The 24,767-nt window shown below is 35.5% G+C and overlaps 2 protein-coding genes across 7 annotated transcripts in view; one reads left to right on the forward strand and one right to left on the reverse strand.

Moving 5' to 3' along the window:
- VRK2 (VRK serine/threonine kinase 2) overlaps positions 1 to 19,588 on the forward strand; it is a 104,259-nt gene extending 84,671 nt beyond the window's left edge. For all 6 annotated transcript variants that reach the window (XM_045446121.1, XM_045446120.1, XM_045446124.1 and 3 more), the window contains 2 exons: positions 3,970 to 4,131; positions 19,252 to 19,588. In XM_045446121.1, the coding sequence (XP_045302077.1) occupies positions 3,970 to 4,131; positions 19,252 to 19,554 (465 nt within the window). In that variant the 3' untranslated portion in view covers positions 19,555 to 19,588. The remainder of the gene's footprint in view (positions 1 to 3,969; positions 4,132 to 19,251) is intronic.
- FANCL (FA complementation group L) overlaps positions 19,160 to 24,767 on the reverse strand; it is an 85,534-nt gene continuing 79,926 nt past the window's right edge. The window contains exons 10-15 of the mRNA XM_045446127.1: positions 23,015 to 23,098; positions 22,489 to 22,534; positions 22,328 to 22,409; positions 21,365 to 21,481; positions 19,971 to 20,042; positions 19,160 to 19,661 (exon numbers count right to left, since the gene is read on the reverse strand). Of these exons, the coding sequence (XP_045302083.1) occupies positions 19,626 to 19,661; positions 19,971 to 20,042; positions 21,365 to 21,481; positions 22,328 to 22,409; positions 22,489 to 22,534; positions 23,015 to 23,098 (437 nt within the window). The 3' untranslated portion in view covers positions 19,160 to 19,625. The remainder of the gene's footprint in view (positions 19,662 to 19,970; positions 20,043 to 21,364; positions 21,482 to 22,327; positions 22,410 to 22,488; positions 22,535 to 23,014; positions 23,099 to 24,767) is intronic.

Raw genomic sequence — 24,767 nt, forward strand, 5'->3', positions numbered from 1 at the left:
AATTACATTTTATTGTAGCAAATGCCTCACAAACCAATTGTCAGCACTATTTACGTATTGCAGAAGGCAGAACAAAAGTTCATGTTTAATAAAAAGCCAGTGGATTTTGATCTTGGTAATTACTGAGACTTATTTTAACAGTTTTATTGACTTTTGTGTTTTTATCACTTTTGCAACAAAACAAAGAGCCATTTCCTTAACGTAGTATCTCCCTTGCAATAATGGTCACCACTTAATCTACACTAATTTAAGTAGATTTTTTTCCTTTTCTGTAGTTTTTCAGTTTCATAAACTTAATTGAAATATAAAAGAAGCCATTTTAAAAACTGATAGTTATATCCTCTGATGTAAAATTCTAATTATTATCCACCAGAATTTTTCAGTTTCATCAAATTCAAAAGATGTTTGTTGTGAAACCACTTTTATATGCAGAGAATAGAACATAAAACATTTTTTCCAATGAGCCTCAATCAAAAATATTTTATTCTTCCCTTTTGATTAGAGCGCTTTGATTATGAGTAAAAAGCAAACACTAAGAATAATATGCATTCTTAAGACCTTAGTTAATTTCTAACAATATGACCACCCCCAATATAAAGACAGTAAGAGGTTTTGGGGATGTAGTTCACAGCCGATCAATAGTTATTGAATAAAGACTTTATTTCTGTAGTATTTTAAGTGCACATAAATGTTATAATCTTAATATAAAAATAGGTTCACCATGTGGTGAATAAGTATTTTTAAAGTTTACAGATTTTGTAATGTTGCAAATACTAAACTTGAAAATGTTGAAAAGCAAAATATGACAATATAAACTGTGCTGTACTCAGTTTCCCTTAATGATAAAAGTATAGGCTAGTTTCCACAATTGATTGCTTCCATAACAAAAATCATTTTAGGTCCAGAATGAGTATCAACCACATGGCCCCAGATTTCTCTTTTTAGTCCCAGACAGAATCTCCTTATTGGTAACTAAAAACGTTTTTTGTTACTTCATACATGGATTACTCTAGTTATTTAACAGAATATTGAATGAATCCTGGACTTACACTCTTTGGACAAAGATACTAAAAAAGAAGTCAGTGGACCAGAAAACATATACCGTTAGGTAAATAAAATATTTCTATCATTCAGTATTCAAAGGAAAGTTATGAATGCTCATTTTTTTAAAATGTTATTTCCCTCAGCAGAAATGGTTGTACCTTTTAAATTTAGTATTCCTAACAAAAATATGCTTTGGTTAGGTATTAGAAAATAGCACATCACCGTTAAGAATCTTGGCAAACTTACAGCATCTTTTGGCAGAAGAAAAAGGAGGTATTTTTCCAATACTAGGTTTTTACAAGGCATCATAAACTGTTCCCTGTAAACAGAGCCGCCTTCTTACACAAGTCCTCCAATACTGTTACTGGAGTTAAATTGGAAATGAATTTTTGTCAAGACAGTAGAGACATTGATATTTTTTTTTCTGAAAGGCAAATCTTTTGGGGCATTTGCCTCAATCAAAATGATGTTCTGTATAGCTGAAATCACTCTTTAGTAGCTCCGATGGCTCCTGAGGTAACACTGTCAAATTAGAAGAATCTATCATCAGGCTACCACAGTCTATTTATACCATCCACTGGGATTTAATGTCCAAAATTCACTGAAGGAAACCATATTTCAGTAAGAATGCTTATTGAGGTGAGCTAAAGCTCTAGAATTCCCAGATGAGAATGTTAAAGCCATGTTGGAAAACCAGCATTATTGAAGGCCCCTGTTCAACCCTCTGAATAAGCTGTTTCTTCCACAGCCAGTAGAGGATCCTTTTACCAGCTTATCATATCTCTCTCCTTGTTATGATGCTTGAATCCATATTGTAATACTACAGACACCCATCCTTCCTAAGTGCTCTCCCTAGGCAGAGGAGTAACTGTAGGGCAGAATGAAAATGTTCAAGCTGTCTTACGTTTCAGACAAGTAAGAGTTTGTCCCTTCATTTACTCTAAATCTGAGGTTAGCAGCAAATCCAGGGATGAATATATATATTATTATTCGTGGTAGTAATCTTTGTGTTGACCTTGAAAGTTCATAAAATTCTTTCTTGAGCTTTAATTCTCAAAATAATTCTATTTATATTTATACTGTGTGAGAAAAGTAGAATATAAATTCTCATTTGTGAGCACATTTTTGGCTCACTAGATTTCAGGAGGCCAAAAGTATTCCTGATTTCTTGGAACACTGAAGTGCCAATGGAAAATTAAATAAAAAATACCTGATCTGAATAGCCTCTCTCTTGAAGATGACACCTATTTGGGTAGTATTTTATTTGATTTCGTGCGATGCCCAGAGTGTTTTCTATATTCACTCTTACGTCTTTGAGGAAACGTTTTACCTCTGTTCACAATTAAGAGTAAAACTTATCCCACTTCACTCTTACCATTTTAAAAGTTCCCCTAGAAATAGAAAATTTCCATAAACTGGGTATCATCTTGTTTATTAGCTAGAAATGCTTATGGCAGCGCAACCTGCCCATCCAGCCAACTGACGGCAGATCCAGGAGGCACCATCTCTTCCAGAAAGCCTCACAGAGGACTGAATATATTAGATCAGATTTTGTTTGTACATCAGAGGCTCCCAGGCCAGAAACTCTTATACCTAAAGTGAGGCATTAAAAACCTCAGTATCTCAACTAATCCCTTCTATCATAAAACACATTTTCACAGTGATTGGCAAGCCAGTCTTTCATCAGAACGAACCGGTGTACAACAGCTTTGGGAAACCCTTTGTTTCGCACCAGTGGTATGGTGAGCATTTATCACTAAGATGACTTCAGTGGGAGTGTGACTCAGAAGGTGGTTACCCATGAATTTTCCCAGTAGTTTGGGAGACTTGAGTGGTGAAAATAAAGAAACCCTGAGTGATTAGGGAACAATGCCAATTGTCAGGGTACTGAAAAGCAATGGCTTTGCTACCCTTTGAGAAGCCAGGATCCAGGAGGAGGGGCGAATAAAGAATGGTGTTGTGACAGCTTAGACCTCGCCACAAAACACCAGCATATTTTAAAGGGAAGGAGTGAACACACTTGGCAATAGAAGCTAAAAATTGAGAGACTACAAATTAAGGCTCTGCTCGCCTAGCCAACGCAATTCATTCTCTGTTTTGGCACTGGCTACTCCATTATTTCCCCTTGTGCTGTTCCTATCTTCTGGCCCCTCTTTAACCCATGAAGAAAGGTGATGACACTTTCAGCTGCTGTAAACATGAAGCTGCTGACCAAATACTTCACATAAGGATCTTCACTGTGGCTTTTAATCTTCCGGCTGAATTGTGGGATCTGCCCTTCGATTTCCGTGTCTACTTCAAGGTTATTAAGAGTCAGTCATCCCCCAGATAACACCACGGTGTGAAAAAGAACCTGAGAGACAGCAGGCTTGTTGTAGAACTTAACCTTTGATACTGGTGCACAGTACCAGGTGGCACGAACTGTTACTCATCTACTCAAAGGTTAAATTACCTGTATAAGAAAGTAAGCAACATTATAAGCTCCTTTTATACGTTCACATTCATTAGGCTCACTTCAATGATAGAAAACGAAGATTCTAATTAATAAGAATTTAAACTAAAAAGATGTACTGGATCCACTCCCAGCAAAGGTTAATAATGAATTCATGTGCAGTTTTAGAATGTGACAGTTTTCTGTAAAAATGCCGTTTTCAATAAGCAAGTTATCTGTAGAGATAATTTCTAAAGAGCGTATAACAGTGACACTAATTTTAATTGGTCTTGTGCTATTGATGAGAAAGGGTCTGGATCTTGCCAACTGCTATATTCTTTCTATAACACCCATTTGTTGGTTTCCTCTTTAATTCTTCCTTTTTTTTTTCAAAGCTTGGCAAGTTTAGAATTTTCAAGAATCTGGACATAGAAGCATTTTTGTTTTACAAGTGTCAAAAGTTTTCATTATACATTATTACTCCCAATCAACAGGTTGTTTCTCAAAAGGCTACAACAAAGCAAGTCAGTCAGATGCAAAATAGGTTAATAGAAAAAAACATCCGTGGTGAGAGAAGTGCTGAGTCCTGTTCAACCGGGAGAAAAGTGCAAAAAGAGGAGCCACTGACTAGATTGCTTAACAGTGAAACAGCTCAGGTGAGAGGCTTTTTGTTGTGTTTTGTTTTTTTTTTTTCCTTAATGTTATATTAGAATATGCCGTTTGGGAATAAAGACCTTTTATTTTCTCCTGGGGGCCAAGGTTGTATGGTTTTGTTAAATGAGAAGGGGCAGAAAATATCCTATCCAGTGGATAAAATCAAAGCAGCCCACACCAATCATCACAGAAACAGAATGACAGTGAGCACATTTGCGTACAGATCTGATTTCTTTACCCTGAGAATGTAATGAAGTGCACTTAAATTTTTTATGCCATCTAGGATCCATTAGGGACTCTTAGCATATTCCATACTCTTACGTGGGTTCCTCCACTCTCGCCCTTATAGTCAAATGTGAGTGAAGAGTTTCCCTGTTGATATGGTTGTATTGTAAAATGATGTATTTTTTATGTTATTCGATCATTTGGTTGAGTAGTGACTTACCTTTAGCAGAGGACTCATTCAAGCAACAGCAAAAGTCTTTCCTAATCGAACCTTTTTCTGAGAAGAAGGAGAAGCATACAATCAATGTATTTATATCCTCAATGAAAAAAAAAAATTTTTTTTCCAAAATGACCAATGTTTTATATGATTTATACACCATCATTTTCCTCAAATAATTTGAGGTAGTTTAAAATGTGAAACAGGGTATTTTAATGCCCCTATCTTCTATCTCCCAAACCCTCTCCCCTCATAATTGGTTTATCAGGCACTGAGACGTTTATCACTAAACTGAGCACTGAATTTGGCTCTGAACCTCTTGGCAGCCAAGGTGAAAATTAGACACATACAAGTTGGGCATTTCTTACCCAACCAACAAGCATACACGTTTATCCAGAGAATGTTTTTACAGTACTAATAAGAATCCTTTGAACTTATAGTTCCCATTTGTAAAATTACAAATATTGCTTGGTGACAAAATTTTGAGATTCTTGTGTGTTCTTTTTCAACCTGTACTATGCACCAGAATCACTTTGTGTATGGAGATAGGAAGGGACTATAAAAAAAAAACCTGATGCCCAGGTTCCAAGCCAAGAAATTGATTCGTTGTAACTGGTGTGGGCATTTGTGATATGTGTGTGCAGATCTTATCACTCCAGAAAGCTCTTTGTTCCTTTTCTCAGTCAGTCCCTTTCCCCCAAACAACCACTGTTCTGATATTCTGATTTTCACACTAGGTTAGTTTTGCCTCTTCTAGAATGTCACGTACTATGTTAGTCATACAGAATGCACTCTTTTGTGTCTGGCTTCTTTCACTCAGCACATTTGTTTGTTTGTTAGTTTGTTTTTGAAACTCATCCATATTGTTACACGTATCACTAATTTGTTCTTGTTGAGCAGAACTCCATTGTGTAGTACACCATAGGCCATATATCCATTCTCCCAGGACACCTGGGCTGCCCCTGGCTCTAGCCATCATAACTAATAGTTGCTATGAACATTGTGACACAAGTCCTTCTATGGTTACATTTCGTTTGTCCTGAGAAGTGGAATTGCTGGTTCACAGGGCAGATGTACGTTCACCTCTATAAAAAGCTGACAAGTACTTCCATTTTATACTCCCACCAGTAATCCCAGATCCTCCCCAGCATTTGGTGGTGTTGGTCCTTTTAATTTTGGGCATTCCAACATTTATGTATTAGTATTTCTGTTGAGTCCGATTATCATTGACCTGATAATTAATAACTGTGGGCACCATTTTCATGTGCTGACTCCCCGTTCATATGTCTTCTTTTGTAAAATGTCTTGATCCATTTTTATTTGGATGATAGTCTCTTTATTACTGAGTTGTAGGAATTCTTTATACATCTGTATTGTGGATATGTTCTCCTAGTGTGCAGCCTCCCTATTCATTTATTTGTCTTTAATGAGCAAAAACTGTTTGTTATTTTTATTTGAAGTTCAATTTATCAGTGTTTTCTGTAAAGAAACCTGGGAAAACTTTGCCTATCTTAGGGTCACAGTTTGCTAAATATTTTTTTAAAAGCCTTCTAGTTTTGGCTTTCATTTTGAGTCCATGAGCTCAAATCATTCTTGTGTATAAGGGGTTGAGGTTCTTGTTTTCCATCAGAGCCAGCTGTCAGAGCACCATTTGTTAAAAAGATTTCCTTTTCCTAATTAAATTTCCTTGGAGTCTTTTTCAAAAGTCAGCTGACAGTGTAAATTGTGGTCTATTTCTGAACTCTCTCTTGTCTTCTAATCAGTCTATCTGTCCTTACACCAAAACCACAGTACATCAATTACTGCAGCTTTACAACTAGTTCTGAAATTAGGTAGTACAAGTCCTTCAACCCTTTTCTTCAAGAATGCTTTGGGTCCTGTTCCTCTCCATAAAATTTAAGAACCGGTTTGTCAATTTCCACTAAAAAGCAAAATGGAATTTTGATTGTGATTCCACTAAATCTAAAGATCAGTTTAGGGGCAACTGAAATCCCAACAACACATTTGGGTCTTCCAATGCATGAACCCGATACTTGTCTCCATTTATGTGGATTTTTAATTTCTCTAAGTGTTTTGTAGTTTTTGGTGTAGGTATCGTATACATCTTCCATTAAAATTATCTCTAAATCTCTTGTTTTTTAATTCTATTGTAAATATCATTTTGTATATTGACCTTGTGTCTTGAGATCTTTCTAAAGTCACTTTTTAATTCTCGTTTTTTGGCAGATTCTTAGGATTTTATACATAGTCAGTAATGTTTGTGAATAGAGTTTTACTTCTTTTCCAACATGTATGCCTTTCATAGCTTTTTTTCATGCTTTGTCATACCTTCTATGACCTCTAATACTACACTGAGCATGGGCATCCTTGCTTTGTTCCTGTTCTTTGGTGGAAAACATTCATTCTTTATACATTAAGTATGATGTTAGCTGTAGGTTTTTCCTAAATGCCCTCTTATCAGGCTGAGGAAATTTCATTGTAGTTGTTGAAAAAAATTAAGTCATGAGTGTATATTAAGTCTTTTTTGGGATCTGCTGAAATGATCATATGATTTTTCTCCTTTACTAGTGCAATGAATTGCATTGATTTTTGAGTGTTAAATCAACCTTTTTCTCTAGGGTAAACCACATTTAGTCATGATGTGTTGTCATACTGAATTCAATTTGCTATTATTCCATTAAGGGTTTTTATATCTACATTGATGAGGGATATTGATCTGTAATTTTTTTTCTTATAATATCCTTGTGTGGTTTCGTTTTCAGGTCATTATGCAAATTGGACGTGTCTATTTTCAGAAACTGTTTTAGTAAGATTTATCTTTCATAAATGTTTCCTAGAATTTAGCAAGAAAATCATCTGGGCCTAGAATTTTATTGTAGGAAAATCTTTAATTATGAATTTACTCTCTATAATGATCATTAGATTTTCTTTTTCTTCTTGTGTCAGCTTTGGTAATATGTATCTTCCAAGGAATTTTTTTCTTTCTTTTTTTTTTTTTACAGTCTAGCTAGATGCTTATCAATTTTATTGATCTTTTCAAAGAACCCATTTTTGGATTTGTTGAATTATCTACTGCTGAGGTTTTTTTTTTTTTTTTCTCTCTTTTACTAATTACCGTTCTTTATCATTTCCTTATACTTATTTTGGGTACTCTTTTTTTTTAAGCTTCATAAGGTAAATGCTTAAATCATTACTTTTAAGCCTTTCTTTCTAAAATATATAAAGCTATAAAGAATTTTAAGCAATGCTTTAGATGTATTCCACAAATCTTGATATATTGTTTCATTGTTGTTCAGTTAAACATATTTTCTAATTTCCCTTCACTTAGTGTTTGATCTCATGGATTTTAGAAGCATGATTTTTTAATTCCTAAATATTTTTGAGATTTTACTGCTATGTTTTTGTTATTGACTTCTAATTTATCAGAGCATATTCTTGCAATCCTTTAAAATACACTGAAACTTGTTTTATGGTCAAGAAGAAGAGTTAGTTTGATGAATGTTCCTCATGTGCTTGTAACAAATATATATTCTGAATTTGGAATTTACTATTCTATAAATGTTGATTGGGTTAAATTGATAGTGTTGTTCAGTCCTTCTATATCCTTACTGCTTTGCTTTATTTTGTCCTCCTGTTTAATCAATCAATGACAAGGTATGTTAAATCTTCAACTGTAATTGTGGAGTTGTCTATATTTCCTTTAGTTTTGTAAGTTCTTGCTTCATGAATTTTCATGCTGTTAATAGGGACATACAGATACAGAACTGTTACATCTTCTTGGTGAAATATTGTTTATCATTGTTAAACATCTTTCTTACATGTGTCAATATTCTTTTGTCTTGAATTTTACTTTAATTTTAACAATTCCAGCCTTCCTATGATTAGTTTGCATGGTGTGTCCTTTTCCATCCTTTTGTTTAATGTTTGTGTTTTGTGTCTTTGTGTCTGTGAGTGCTTTTGTAAATAACGGTTTAAGTCTTGCTTTTTTGCACGACCTCACAAACCTTCCTTTCAATCTGTCCCATTTCCATTTAATGTAATTATTGTAGTTCAATTTAATCTACAATCTCACTATCTGGTTTCTTTTTGCTCCGTTTATTCTTTGTCACTTTTTACCTCCCTCCTGCTTTCTTTTGGAGTAAGTGGGAATTTGTCTCTCATATCTTCAATTTGTAAACTGTGCTTCTCTGGGCTGTTTTGTTTTTGATGTAGTGGTTACTTTAGTACAGCAACATATGGCCTATGGGCCAAAGTCAGCGGGTCACCTATTTTAAGTAGTTATATTTAAATATACTTATATGGTTGTATTGTTAATAGTTAAAGTTAAATAGTTATATTGCAACATAGCCATACTCATTCGTTTACATATTCTCTTACATGTTGTCTATGGGTATTTCCATGCTACAGTGGCAGAGCAGAGTATTTAGAACACAGACTGTGTGGCCCCCAAATCCTAAAATATTTACTATCTGCTCTTGAAAGAAAAAGTTTGCAAACCCCTGCTCTAAAACCACTCTAATTAAAGTTTACTTTAATAATATAAAAACAACTCTAATTAAACCAATACCCCCAAGTATTGTAACTATAATAAAAATGGAGACATATTACATTCTTTTTTTCATATTAAGTCTTCAAAATCTGGTGTGTTTTACACTAACAGCACACCTCAATTTAGACTAGCCATATTCCAAGTATTCAAGTCATATGTGGTCGGTGGCTACCATATTAACATAGCTCTAGAAATTATAATATACATCTTTCACTTGTATAATAATCTACCTTGATTTAATAAACGACTTCATATATAATGTAAGAATCTTGCAAAAATACATTTCCATCCTTTGTGCTACTGTTGTCATACTTTTTTTAACATATATAATTAATTCCATAATGCGGTTACTATTGTGCTTTAAAAAATCAGTTTTGGGGCACCTAGGTGGCCCAGTCAGTTAAGCATCCAACTTTGGCTCAGGTTGTGAACTCACAGTTCATAGGTTCAAGCTCCACGTTGGGCTCTGTGCTGACAGCTCAGAGCCTGGAGTCTGCTTCAGATCCTGTGTCTCCCTCTCTTTCTGCTCCTTCCCTGCTCATGCTCTCTCTCTGTCTCTCAAAAATGAATAAACGTTAAATTATTTTTTTAAAAATCACTTTTATTTCAAAGAAATTGAGAGGAAAAAAAAAAGTCTCATATTTATCGCTGTTGGAATTCTTCAGCCCTCCCATAGATCTGAGTTTACAGTTGGTTCATTTCCCGTCTTTGCAGAGAATTTCCTTTAACATTGTAGTGGAAAGTTCCTGGAGACTAATTCTCTCACTTCTTGTCTGAAAATATCTTTATTTCACCTTTACTTTTTTTGTTTGTTTGTATTTTGTTTTTTGGTGTGGGAGAGCTGGAACTATATTTTACCTCTGAATTTATTTTTTTAACATTTCATTTTAAAATAATTGCACACTCAGAAATTGCAATAGAGAGCTCCCATGTACCCTTCCTTCAGCTCCCGTGTACCCTTTACCCAGCTTCCTCCAATGACATCATCTTATAACAATAGTATAATTTTCAAAACCAGGAACTAACTTTGGCATACTACTATAAAATACATACCTTATTTGGTCATCAGTTTTTACATACACTCATATGTGTATGTTGCTGTTAAATTGTATTACATGTATAGACTAATCACAAAAATTACTGTACAGAACTGTTCTAGGAAGAAACTCCCTCACATAGAAACTTCCATGTATTGCTTTATATGGACACCCTCCCCTTTATCCTAAACCCTGGAAAGCACTGATTTGTTCCATATCACTATAATTGATTATCTTGAGCATGTTGTACAAATCAAATTCTTTACTGTGTAACTTGTTGACATGGGCTTTATTTCATTCACCATAATGCCCTAGATAGAGATCCATCTGAGTTTGCATGTATCAGTATAGTTCATTCCTTTTTACTGATAAGGAATGTTCTGAAGTATGGACGTAGTGTTGAAGAACATGTGAGTTGTTTATTCTTCACCATTTAGTGTGATGTTAGCTGCATATTTTTGGTAGGTGTTATCAGGTTGATGAGGCTCACCTCTATTTCTAGTGTACTAAGAGTTATCTTGAATGGGTATTAAATTTTATCAAGTGCTTTTTCTGTATCAATTAATATGATCATATGATTTTTCAGCTTTACACTGTTGCCATGGTGGATGGCATTGATTAGTGTTTGAATATTGAACTAGTCTTACATTTCTTTAATGTTTTTTTTTTTAATTTTTTTTTTCAATGTTTATTTATTTTTGGGACAGAGAGAGACAGAGCATGAATGGGGGAGGGGCAGAGAGAGAGGGAGACACAGAATCGGAAACAGGCTCCAGGCTCCGAGCCATCAGCCCAGAGCCCGGCGCGGGGCTCGAACTCCCGGACCGCGAGATTGTGACCTGGCTGAAGTCGGACGCTTAACCGACTGCGCCACCCAGGCGCCCCTAATGTTTGTTTATTTTTGAGAGAGAGAGACAGAGACAGAGCACGAGCAGGGAAGGGGCAGAAAGAGAGGGAGACACAGAATCTGAAGCGGGCTCCAGGCTCTGCGTTGTCAGCACAGAGCCCAACGTGGGGCTTGAACTCACAAACTGTGAGATCATGACCTGAGCCAAAGTCGGATGCTCAACTGACTGAGCCACCCAGGCACCCCTCTAGTCTTACATGGTGTAGAATTCTTTTCATATGTTGCTAGGTTCAATTTCCTAGTATTTTGTTGAGAACTTTTACATCTGTTAATGAGGACTACTGGTGTGTAGCTTTCTTTTTATTCTACTGTCTTTATCCAGTGTTGGTATCACGGCAGTGCTGGCCTCATAAAATGAGTTGACAAGTCTTCCTCCTTTTAATTTCTGGAACAGAATTAGTAGAATTCATGTTGTTTCTTTTTAAAATGTTTTAGAGGGGCACCTGGGTGGCTCAGTCAGTTAAGCTTCCGGCTTTGGCTCAGGACATGATCTCACCGCTCATGAGTTCGAGCCCCGCATGGGGCTCTGTGCTGACAGCTCAGAGCCTGGAGCCTGTTTCAGATTCTGTCTCTCGCTTTCTCTGCTCCTCCCGTGCTCACACTCTCTCAATAATAAACATTTAAAAAATTTTTAAAGTAAATAAAGTATTTTAGAGAATTCTCCAGTGAAACCATCTGGGCCTAGAGATTTCTCCTTTTCACTATGGATTCAATTTCAAGAGTAGTCAAAGTTCTCTGCAAGCAGCCAAATAGTTAAATATTTAGGTTTTATAGGTCACATGCTCTCTGTTACAACTATTCAGCTGTATACCATAGTACAAAAGTATCATATACAATATGTAAACAAATGAGTCTATCTGAGTTCCAACAAAATTTTATGGCACTGAAGTTTGAATTCCATAAAATTTTCCAATCAGAAAATGTTTGTTCCAACCATTTAAAAATTTAAAATTAATTCTTAGTTGGTAACTCTACAAAACAGGCTGGATTTAGACTGGGCAGATTTTCCTATTCTTTGTTTCAACTTGATTTTTGGTTTATTTTCCTTTTTCTAGTTTAGGTAGAAGGTTAGACTATTGTTTGAGCCCTTTCATTTTTTCTAATGTAGGTATTTAATGCTATAAATGTCCTATTAAGTATTGGTTTAACTGTATCCCATAAATCCTTATGTACTTTTCTTGTACCTATAATTTTATTTATTATTTATTTACATTTATTTATTTCTGAGAGACAGAGACAGAGCATGAGCAGGGTAGGGGCAGTAAGAGAGGGAGACACAGAATCAGAAGCAGGCTCCAGGCTCTGAGCTGTCAGCACAGAGCCCAACGCAGGACTCAAACTCAGGAACTGTGAGATCATGATCTGAGCAGAAGTTGGTTGCTTAACCGACTGCACCACCCAGGTGCCCCTAATTTTACTTATTTTTTAACGTTGATTTGTTTTTCAGAGAGAGAGAGCAAGTTGGGGAGGGGCAGAGAGAGGGGGAGATAGAGGATCTGAGAGCAGAGAGGCTGATGTGGGGCTCGAACCCATGAGCTGCAAGATCATGACTTGGGCTGAAGTTGGATGCCTAACCAACTGAGCCACCCAGGCATCCCAGTATTTTTAATTTTGTACTTTTTCATGAGACTTCTTTTGATGCCTTGGCTATTAGGAGTGTGTTAATTTCTAAGTGAAGATTTTTTCCATTTTCTTTGTTACTGATTTCTAATTTATATTATTGTCTGAGAACATATTTTGTATCATTTCAAATTTGTTAAGGTTTATTTTTTGACCCAGGGTATGGTCTTAATGAGAGATTAAAGAGACCATGCATGCTACTGTTTTGAGGTGTAGTGCTCTATAAATATTATCAGATCCCATTGGTTTGTGGTATTATTTTTTTTTCTATAGCTTGGCTAGTTAGCTCTCTTGTAGTTCTATTAATTCCTGAGAACAAGGTTTTCTAATTAGAAGGATGTGAGGTATACTTTTTTTTTTTTTTTTTTTAATGCATGACAGTGATGGGTCAGTTGGGCTCCTATCCACAACATTTGAGGCCAAAGAGAAATAGAGGGTTGCTGCTTTTTGCTAATGTTTGCTTAATGCAGGCTGGGCATGGTCCTTAGGGCTCTACTGCACAATGTCCACAGTGTCTGTTGCAGAGGAAGAGAGGCACTACTTATGTTGTGTGAGTGCAGGGAAGGACAGTCTACAAGGCTCCACCCTTTGGTCTCCAGAGTATCTGGGAGAGAGGGAAGAAGTCAGTGCTCAGTAGTACAGGCTGGGCATTGACAGGGCTCTGTCTCATAATTTCCAAAACGCCAGTGGAGAGGGTACTGCTTTGTTAGTGTGGGGTTGGTCTTTTGACAGGGCTCCACTTTAGTCTCCTCAGTGCTTGGTGGGGAAGGGTAGGTGTGCTCCCTGGTTAACGCATGGTGGTGACACCTGACAGGACTCTACCCCAGTTTCCACAACCCCTAGTGGGAAGTGGGAAGGGTACAGCTTCTTTCATGGTGTTCACCTAAAGTACAGCAGGTATAGGAGACAAGTGTTCTCAACCGTATACTTTCCCTCCTGCTGATCCACTGTTTAAAGACAACAGGCTTTTCCTGGACTTTTTTGTGTGTACAGTGTTGTTTTCCAATTGTAGATTGCATTGTGGCCCAGGCTGGGATAAATAGGCATCAAAAAAAAAAAAAAAAGGTGGTTGGGATGAGACTTGGGGCTGGGTCATTCTGTGTGTTCTAAGGTCCTTATCCAGTCTGCCTTCTATTCTACAACTTTCAGAATGTTGTATTAATTTTTGTCTAAAATCTTTAGTAGTAATTAGAAGGAATAAAGTAGAATGTACTTACTGTCTTGGCTGGGACTAGATGCCCCTCACCTTCATTGTGAAGGCCTCACCTGACATGAGATTTTTCGTTCTGAATTTAAAAATGTTTCTTGTCATCTTGTGTTTTTTTTCCGATGAGAAGTTAGCAGTTATTCTTATCATTGACCCTATATATAATGTGTCCCTTCTGGCTTTTAATATTTGCTTTTTATCTTTGGTTTTCTAGAGATAGTTGTCTTTATGTTTATTCTGCTTTGGGCTCATTGAGCTTTTTTTCATCTGTGGGTTGGTAATTGTCATCACTGGAAGTTTCAGCTAGGATTTGTTTCATGCCTCAGTCCCTCTTCTCTGAGATCCAAATACATGCAGTTAGAATTGTCTACCTTCTCTCACAGGCCTTTTCGGAGCCTCTGTTCGTTTTTCAAATTAGTCTTTTATTTTGCTGTGCTTCATTCTGGTCCTTTGCCTGGTCTCTACCTATTTAACCAGTGGATGTTCAACTTCATTTATTGTATTTTTCCATTCTAGAAGCATTTTATATTTTCCATTTCTCTGCTGAGTCTCTCGATCTGTTCACTAATTATGTTTAACTTTATATTTAATTCCTTGAACATACTTATGTAGTGGTTTTATTGTCCCTGTTTGATAATTTTACCATCTGGGTCACATCTATTTCTCTTCTTCTCCTAGTTATGGGTCACAGTTTCCTGTTCCTTGTGTGTCGTAAAAGTTTTATTATACGTTGAATATCGCGGCTGCTAGTCAGTTCTTGAAACTCCACATTTTATTGTATTCCTTTAAAGAGTACTGACTTTTGTCCTGGTAGACAAATAATTTATTGGTGGTTCAACTTGATTAGTCATGTCTTCACTTCATTTAGGCTTTTTGAAGGCTGGACTAAGGTAAAGATCATCTGAAACTGTAGCCTTTATCAATCTGGGTGTTTTCCTTTCCTCCAGAATCACAGCCTTGTTTTCTCTGTGTGATAAGTTCCTTCATATATTTTGTCCAACTCTATTGTTTTGTATTCATTTCATGGGCTTTTCACAGCAGGAGGGGAGATCTGATGCCCATTATTCATGGCTAGAACTAAAAAGGGTATTGGTATTTTTCATAGCTTCCTAATTGACGTGCATTCAAGGCTAATAACTTGCTCAGAATTCAAGGTTTCTCAGCAGCACCACTCTGGGCTTACTGAGCTGGCTGTCCTGTACACTGTAAGCCATCTCTGGCCTTTATCTAGTAGATGTGAATAGTACTTCCTCACAGTTGTAGTACCCAGAATGTCTCCAGAAATTGTTAAATGTCCTATGGAGCACAAGTGTCCCAGGTTCAGAAACACTATACTGACTAGGATTATTGTATGCCTTAAGCCTCTGCTACTAAAAGTCTGCTGTGCCAACCAGCTGCACTGGCATCACCTGGAGCTTCTTAGAAACACAGAATCTAAGTCTTATCTTAGACCTTCTGAATGAAATGTGTATTTTTCATGTTTGTTATTTTTGAGAGAGGGAGAGTAAGACAGAGGATCCAAAGCAGACTCTGCACTGACAGAAGAGGCCAGTGTGGGGTTCAGACTCACAAATCGCAAGATCATGACCTGAACCAAAGTCGAGGCTTAACCACCTGAGCCACCCAGGCTCCTCTGAAATCTGTATTTTAACAAGATCCCAAAATGATTTGTACGCTTTTTCTAATGTTTGAAATACTATGCCACAGACCAGAAAGCTTTTTCGTAAAGAGGCAGATGGTAAATATTTTGGGTTTACAGCCTAGCCTTTGTCAGAAACAATTCAACTCTGCCATTGCAGTATAAAAGCAGCCATACACAGTAAAATACAAATGAGTGTGGCTGTGTTCCAATCAATCTTTATTCACAAAACAGGCAACTCACAACATTTTACAACCTATGCCATAGACTATCTTTCCCAAGCAGATCTCTCAGTAAGCCGAAGACAACTGGTGGTTAAATCCTTAGATGAGGGCCTTCCCATTTGATATCAGTTGTTGCTTAAAGAGAGACTAGGTGCACAGACTTCTCTAGTGTGTAACCAACCTTGAAATTTTAGTAGCTTGACTTCTGTTCTTACCTGGATGGGCATATCATCTACTTCTACATGTAAGTTATTATATGTAAATGCTACTTGTTAGCTAACTAGTGGCTCTCCATCTTTAAAAATATAAAATTTGATGGCATATTTCTTTTTCTTTGTGGGAGAACAACGCTTTAGGGGGCCACAGGAGTAATTATTTTGCCTTTAGCAAAGCATACAATTTTTTTTTTAAAGTAGGCTCCACACCCATGTGGGGCATGAACTCATGCCCCTGAGATCAAAAGTCACGTGCTGTACACCCTGGGCCAGCTAGGCACCTCTAAAGCTGAGAAAACTTTAGGACAATTGGGCTAGTGTGTCTTTATTAGCTCTCAGGCAGTAAAGAGTAGCTTAAAGTTATTTGACTTTCAATGATTTCTTCTAAGTAGAAAAGTTAAAGGGCCTTCCTTCAAGACCTCTATTTTGTTTTGTATACCTTATGTAGAAGGTAATTACTTCTTGCCTTCTAAAACTGCATCCTGAAAGTGACTTTCAGGGGGGTAAAAAAGGCTCTTTGAAGAACGGTGGTTTAGAGGTCAAGAAAGTAGCTATTGTGAAGAATGATGGTATTACATCAGATGATTGAAGATTGAAATATTTTGCCTTGTTTTTTAATTTTTTCCTTCTAAGTAAGTTACTTGATAAATAGTACAAGGACAGGCAGGGCAGGTCACCAAAGTGAAGCAGAAACAGAACGACTAGTAACCAGTTAAGATTAAAGCAGGAAACTGATTAAGAGCTCTGGCTAACAGGAATGATGTAAGAAATTCCTGGAACTTGCATATATCAATAATATTCAGTCTACAGTGGTTGGTCTGTTCCCAGAGCTTTCTATGAGACATGCCACAATATCCACCCTGGGGCAATTTCCTCTGGTTGTAAACAGCCAATTCCTTTATCCAATATATGGCATGTAGGTCAGGTAAAGGGTTCCATGTCATGATAAAGGTTGGGAATGACTATATTTATTTTTTATTGTAGTAAAAAGCAAGTAACATTAAACTTAACCGTGTAGTTTAGTAGTGCCAAGTATATTCACACTGTTGTGCAAAAGATCTCTAGAACTTTTACATCTTGCAAAATTGAAACTTTAGACCAACTACCCTCTACCTTGGCAACTACCTTTTTGTTTGTTATTTTGACTTCTTTAGATACTTCGTGTTAGTGGAATCATAGATGTCCTTTTGTGACTGGCTTAATTTGCTCTTCAGAATGTCCTCAAGGATTGATCCATATTGTAGCATGTGGCAGGATTTCCTTTTTTAAGGCTGCATAATATTCCATTATATGTATATATTCTTTATTCATCTGCCCATAGGAATCTGGCTTGCTTCTGCCTCTTGGCTACTGTGAATGCTATTATGAACATGGGTGTACATATATCTCTTCAAGACACTTGAGTTCTCAATATATACCCGGAAGTAGGATTGCTAGATTACATGGTAATTCTACTTCTAATGTTTTGAGGAACTTCTGTGCTGTTTCCCATAATGGCGACACCATTTTACAGTCCTCTCAACAGTACACAAGGGTTCCAATTTCTCTGTATCTTCACCATTTGTTATTTTCTGTTCTTTTGATAATGGCCTTAAAGGGTAAGATGATATCTCATTATAGTTTGATTTGCATTTCTCTTGCAATTGGTGATGTTGAGCATCTTTTCATATGCTTTCAGAGAACTGTCTATTCAAGTCTTTATGTATTCTGGATACAAATCCTTTATCAGATAAATGATTTGCAGAATTTTCTCCCAGTCTGTGAGTTGTCTTTGAATTTTTTAAATGATGTCCTTCAATTATGTAAACTTTTATTTGCTTTTGTACGTTTGATATTATAGAGAACACTTTACCTGACCCTAGATCACAGATTTTCTCCTGGTTTTTTTTTTTTTCCTTAAAGTTTTAAATTCCAGCTATATTTACATTTACAATTTGGTTCTGGTCAATTTTTGTACAAAATGAAGTAGGTCTAAATTTATATTTTTACAAGGATGTCCAGTTGTCTCTGCCCCTTTGTTGAAGATTACCTGTCCCCGCTGAATTGCCTTCGTACATTTGTTGGAAACCAATTCCTCATGTATGTGAGAGTTTTCTTCTGGACTTTCAATTCTATTCCACTGATCTGTATGCCTGTCCCTGTGCCAGGACCATACTGTCTTGATTAGTCTAGCTTTGTGATTAGTTTTCAAATTGTGAAGTATGTTTTTCCACTTTGTTCTTGACTGTCAAGGTTGTTTTAGCTATTCTGGGTCCACTGCATTTCCAAAGCCTGATTGGATTTTGACTGGGACAGTGTTGAATCTATAGATCAGTTTGGGGGAAAATTGTTTTTTTGTTTGGCTAAACAATAACTGCCCTATGTAATCACCGCTCCTTGTGGGAGTTCTAGGCTCTGAATTCACATATATCAGGCCCTCCGTGAGACAGGCTTATTCCAGAAACTGAATTCTAGTAACAGCTGATTCTTCTTAGAAATAGGTATTTTGCTTCTTGCTTTATGGAATTTCACAAATACCTGATTTTCTCTGAGGGTATTCAGAGGTTTATTTATAATGATATCCTCCTTCATACCTCCACGGGTGGACAGCTTGACGCTGCTTTCCAAACAGTGTGTTCTAAGTCCCCACCAAAGAACAAGGGTCATGTTGATCTTCTTGAGTCTTTGGCAACATCCTCTGACAAATTTTGTCATATGCTTCTAGGCATTCCAGTTTAACATTGCAAAACTGTAATCTGTGGAGACTTTTTCCTTTTTGGCTAGGAAATGAGCATCTTTTCTTGGATCAACGTTCAGGACAAATAAGGATTTTAACCAACTTTCTTCTTAAGGTCTGTTATTGGGAGATGTCATTCTCTGGAATCCAGGCAGAAGGCTGCTGGACCGAGGCTGCTCTGTGGACGTGCAGCACTGCCACCAACATCTTGCTCTGCTGCCACGGCTGCCTCAGAATCACTAATTATTAATAACCAAAAAGCTTTCTAATCGTGACTATCTTGCCCACATAAGATTTGTCTTGCCAAGAAAATTCAGGTTTCATAGTTTGTTGTATTTTTAGAGGACAGATTATTTATAAGATGGCCTATTGCCTGATTTAAAAGAACCAATCAGTTTAACTAGATTTGGGTTGGTTAATGGGAGATAAGTACTTGATAAAAAAACTTCTCAGGAAGAATATGCAAAAAATTTGTTCGTTTTGTGTAACATGTTTTATTTAGAACTCTTAGAGTACACAGTATAAGGATAACTCAGACCTAACACAATATATATACTTTTCCATAGGAAAGCACAAAGAGAAGACAAAAGTACTGTGAGTCTCAAATTCTGAATGAAAGAAACAGTTCTCCACAAAAACCGAGCTCTATACAGTTCCCAAATTCACTTTACAAACCATATCAAGATTTTATCAGTCCATATATACTCGACAATTCAAGATCTTCATCTTGGTATACATATACTTCTCCAACCGGAATGGAGGTCAGAGACTCTACTCTCAGTGAAGAGACAGTTACTGACGTGTATTATTACGGCTTTATCGTTCTTTTTCTTTTGATTTTAGTAGGTCTTGCTTTATACTTTCTCTGAAGATATCAAATAAAATCCTTTTGATAATTCTTAAGGCTGCCAGTTCTTCACAGAAATGTTACATTCTTATTTTAGGATTTCCTCCCAGACATTTTCAAGGTAATTGGCTTGTAAAAAGAGAATACAATTTAACAAAGTAAGTTTGTGGACATTCTAAAAAATAAGATTGCTTTATTGTAGAAAACAGTGTCATGATACACTTTGAAAAATAACTTTTTTTGATCAAAGGAGCAATTTAAAAAACAAAATGTCATTGACAGGGACAATTTTACCCTTTTTTTTTTTCTTACCACATAGAATAACAGAAGTAACAAAAAGTTTTGCATAAGCTGATATACTATATACTTATCTATCTTCCAAAGCACACTATTAAAAGCTAGGCGTATTTTATGAAATTTGATTAATGATTTCCTTACCTTACTACAATATGGGCATTCACCAAATATGATGTTAAAACTCTGTCTACTAGTCAACAGTCCTCTCAACCACTGAAGATTTTAAAAAGAGAAGAAAAAGGGAGCAATGTCAGCATGATTACACACTACAGATACTCTAAATTCATTTCCTTTATGATTACATATATTTTTATTCCAAAAGATTTACCTTCTTCATTTTCTTTTACAAAAAGTAAGGGGAACATTTCCTGGCCAATACCAGACTAGTAGTATGCTGAATAATGGGAGACCACCACGAATTTCGAGATCTATACCACTGGTTTATAGCCAAATTATGGGCCCCTTTATGCATTTTTCTCAACATCCAAAATAGACACAAAAATAATGTACACAAGTCAATGGGGTTCACAGACCTGACCTGAAGTCATTAATTACAAATTAAGAACTCTTGCTGTAAAAGATACTGTAAGCTCGTGAAAATTTAGGTCTCAATTCTGGTCTTAATCACCAATAGTGGGTTAATTCTCAATCCACTAATTATAAGCACGAGGCAGTCCATTTTTAAAAATTAAATGAATATTCATTATTATAAAAGAAAGCACATGTTCCCTTAAGAGTATCTCTATAATTAGACCTGGTATTTTGTGAGTTTATAGAAGGTGAATTGACATCTCTAAGTTCTCCATTCTTAAAGTGCAGGTAACACCAACTGCTTGCTACCTCTAATCATAAAAACAAGAGGTGATATTCAAGAAGACTGAATGCTCTATACAACTGCAAGGTGTTTCATATATACATGCATATATAATCATGTCAACTGTGCCCTAAGATGAATGCTATAGAGATCAAATGACTATACACAGGAATGAAAGCAGACTTCACAGATAGTAAATAATAAATAAAATGTCACTGAGAGTGCTGTGACATATCCAGATCACAAAATGCATTTTTCTCAATATCAAAAGTAAGATTATTACATTTATTCTATACTTAAATATACTTTGAAAAGTAACAGACACTCATTAGTGCCAGTTCCCTTTCACCTTATTGCTACCACTACTACTCCCACTTGGATGAGTGACAGTTTGCATTGTGGTCACATGAGATTTTCACTGAAAGATTCCAATGTAGCATCAATTTGATCTGTTATGCATCAGTAAGCAGCCCATGAATATATTCTGGATACATTTTCTCCCTTCCTAGGATACTACTTTAGGACATTTATTCACTCATTAGTAACCAGGATGAAGAAATGAAAGCACACGGGCATCTGGAAATGGACTGGTAAAGAAGCTAATGGAAAAAAGAGATTGCTATTCACTTAAACAGATTTTGGATTCTGTATATTTCAACATACAGACTTGCTAGGTCATGGTAGCCAAAACAGTCTTAACAGCGTTATTTTTATTTTTTACCTCATATAAGCATATTTGATGGAAAGGCTGTGCACATTGGGGATTATCACACACTTGATCAGGAATGGCACCATCAAGTTGATATGAATAACAAATGCCACAATCCATAGAAAAATCCTTCAAAAGAAGAAATATTTATAAGCACAAGTGTTTAAAACACACAAGGTAATGTAAGAAAGAACAATATGGGATAGACAAGATCAAATTTTCATTCAAAGTTTTCATAAAGGTAACTATAGCATTCTTTACAGAAAATACAGTTACATCACTACTTAACACTTTAGAAAAGCTATTTGTAAGAGTGCTTCCTTTTTCATCCAGTAAGTAATACACATAGATATACTAAAACACAGATTCTATTTGGGGCTTAAGTAAATTTCCCACATTGTACATCACTATTATGCCAATGTAATATATAAAGATACTAACTGACATTAGCTAATGATTACTAAACTTCAAAATTCTTTAACTAAAGGAAGAAGACAAAAACATTCCCACCACTTTAATAGTCTACAACCTCTGCAACTTTATCAAAACTCAAGTCCAAGTTTATCATTTTTGCAACACAGTAACATCTATTCATTTTCAAAAACTGTACTGCCATCCTTCACAAAATACATCAAGCTAATTAAAACTTTATTTCAATCATCCATAAGCAGATAGTATTAGAATATCCAAACATCTCATTAGCTACTCTGGACCTTTCCCCCTATTTTTAATAATAAAGATGTCTGTCATTAATCACTTCATTGCTACAAAGACCATGACAAAAGTATACTTAAACCACTAATCAAAGGTTAACAAATTCTTTGATGCTACTGTTGCTTGCAGTTCAGAAGTCTGTTACAATATTCTTCCAATTCCCTCCCTTTCAGCCTCATTTTTCTCTGGTGTCTAAAAGAAGAACATTTAACTTTCATTATGCTATGCTGTTTGGAATATCAAAGCACTCATAAAACTTACAGATTTTTCCAGGTTAGTGCGAGCTGGAAAATCTATTTCTAAAACATCTTTCAAATTTTGTAACAGACTATTTTCTGGATCCCTAAAAGCATGAAAAAAAATTGTTATTAAATTTGCAAAATAATAGAAAAATAAACATTGTGTTACAAAAAAATACCTACCACAAATGTATGTTCCTGCTCAGCTTAATTCCAAGAGGTTTTACCACTTCAGAGATTTAAAAAAAAAAAAAAAACGTTTAAAAATGTAGTGTCTGCAGCTCTCGCTTTGTAAAGCCACATTTAGCACAGATTTTTTTTTTTTAACGGAGATATAATTGGTATATAATACTGTATTACTTTTAGGTGTACAACATCATGATTTGGTATGTGTGTGTATTGCAAAATGATCACTACAAATTCAGTTAATACCTATTACCACATGTAGTTACAAATTATTTTCTGATGAAAACTTCTAAGACCTCTTAGCAACTCTGTAATATACTCTCTTGTTAAAACACAGAATTTGCTAATTATTTGACTGGAAAATCTAAATCATCTACTTAAAAAAACACAAAACTACACAGTTCAGAATGATGAAACATTTTCATTTAAAATAATTACCATATGTTAATATTTTAGAATATTTTACCAGTGAAAGACAAGAATTTTATGACTGTTAAAAACATTTAAATAGGAGATCTCATACCATGGTCAGCTCCAAGAAAGCAGCACTCAGGAAGCATAGTAGGATGCTTGGGGTCAACCTCTATATGTATTGAAGCATTACTCCCTAGAATAAAAGAACATTAAAGTTTATAGAAGAAGAAGTTCATCAAATAAAAAATAAAGCAGTATCTGTCTGGGTACTTACTGTACCACAGGAAAGATTAGCCAATGTGTTATGGGTTTCAATAAATATATAAATGTATTTATTTATAAAATATATTTATAAATATAATTTTATAGTCTAAAAGAAATGCACTTTGAAATTATGATTATGAATAAAGATTTGGGGATCCATCGAAAGTTTTAAAATACAGAGTCAATCCATTAAGTTAATTGATTTCTAGTGAAATTCTGGTCAGAATTCTATTTTAGCCTAAATAAAAATTTTTTATAGAGTGATAGATCTTTAATATTAAAAGAAATCACAAGTTCAAGAAATAATTATCAAAGTGACTTCCATAACTTTCTTGGAAAGTACAATTGTGGTCAGATGTAAAAAGACCAGCATACAATAAATTATGATTTGAGTTTTATGGAGTTTTATCAAAACATTTTCTATCAATAATCACTTCCAATGAAGTGGACTAAACGCTCCAATCAAAAGAGAGAGGTTGTCAGAATGGATAAACAAAAGTTAAGACCTATCTATATTCTGCCTACAAGAGACTCATTTTAGACTTAAAGAGAAATATTCACTACACAAATGGATGTCAAAAGAAAGCCAGAGTAGCAATACTTATACTGGACAAACTAGACTTTAAACCAGAGACCGTAACAAGAGATGAAGAAGGGCACTATATCATAATAAAGGGGACAATCCAACAAGAACATCTAACAATTGTAAATATCTATGCACTCAACATGAAAGCACCCAAATATATAAAACGATAACAAACATAAAGGAACTAATTGATAATAACACAGTAATAGCAGGGAATTTTAACATCCCATTTATATCAGGTATGCAAATCAGCAAGGAAGTAAAACTTTCTGATACTCCATAGAGAAAACCCAGAAGACTCCTCCAAAAAACTGCTAGAACTTATATATGAATTCAGTAAAGTCACAGGATACAAAATCAACATACAGAAATCTGTTGCATTTCTATACACTAAAAATGAAGCAGCAGAAAGAAAAATTAAGAAATCAATCCCACTTACAACTACACCAAAAAAAAAAAGATACCTAGGAATAAACCTAACCAAAGAGGTGAAAGACCTGTACTCTGAAAACTAGACAACACTGATGAAGGGAAACAGCGATACAAAAAAATGGAAAGACATTCCATGCTCATAGGTTAGAAGAATGAATATTGCTAAAATGTCTTTATTACCTAAAGCAATCTACACATTTAATATGCAATCCCTGTCAAACTACCATTAGCATTTTAACAGAGTTAGAAACACAACCCTGATATTTGTATGGAGCCAGAAAAGACCCTGAATAGCCAAAGCAACCTTGAAAAAGAAAAGCAAAGCTGGAGGTATCACTATTCCAGACTTCAAATTATATTACAAAGTTGTAGTGAATGAAACAGTGTAGGACTGGCACAAAATATAGATCAATGGAACAAAATAGAACACTCAGAAATAAACCCATAACCATATGGTCAACAAAGCAGGAAATAATATCCATTGGGAAAAGGACAATCTCTTCAACAAATGGTGTTGGAAAAACTGGACTATTTCTTACACCAGACATAAAAGTAAATTCCAAATGGATGAAAGACCTAA

Source organism: Leopardus geoffroyi, chromosome A3 (genome assembly GCF_018350155.1).
Source record: "Leopardus geoffroyi isolate Oge1 chromosome A3, O.geoffroyi_Oge1_pat1.0, whole genome shotgun sequence".
Taxonomy (NCBI): domain Eukaryota; kingdom Metazoa; phylum Chordata; class Mammalia; order Carnivora; family Felidae; genus Leopardus; species Leopardus geoffroyi.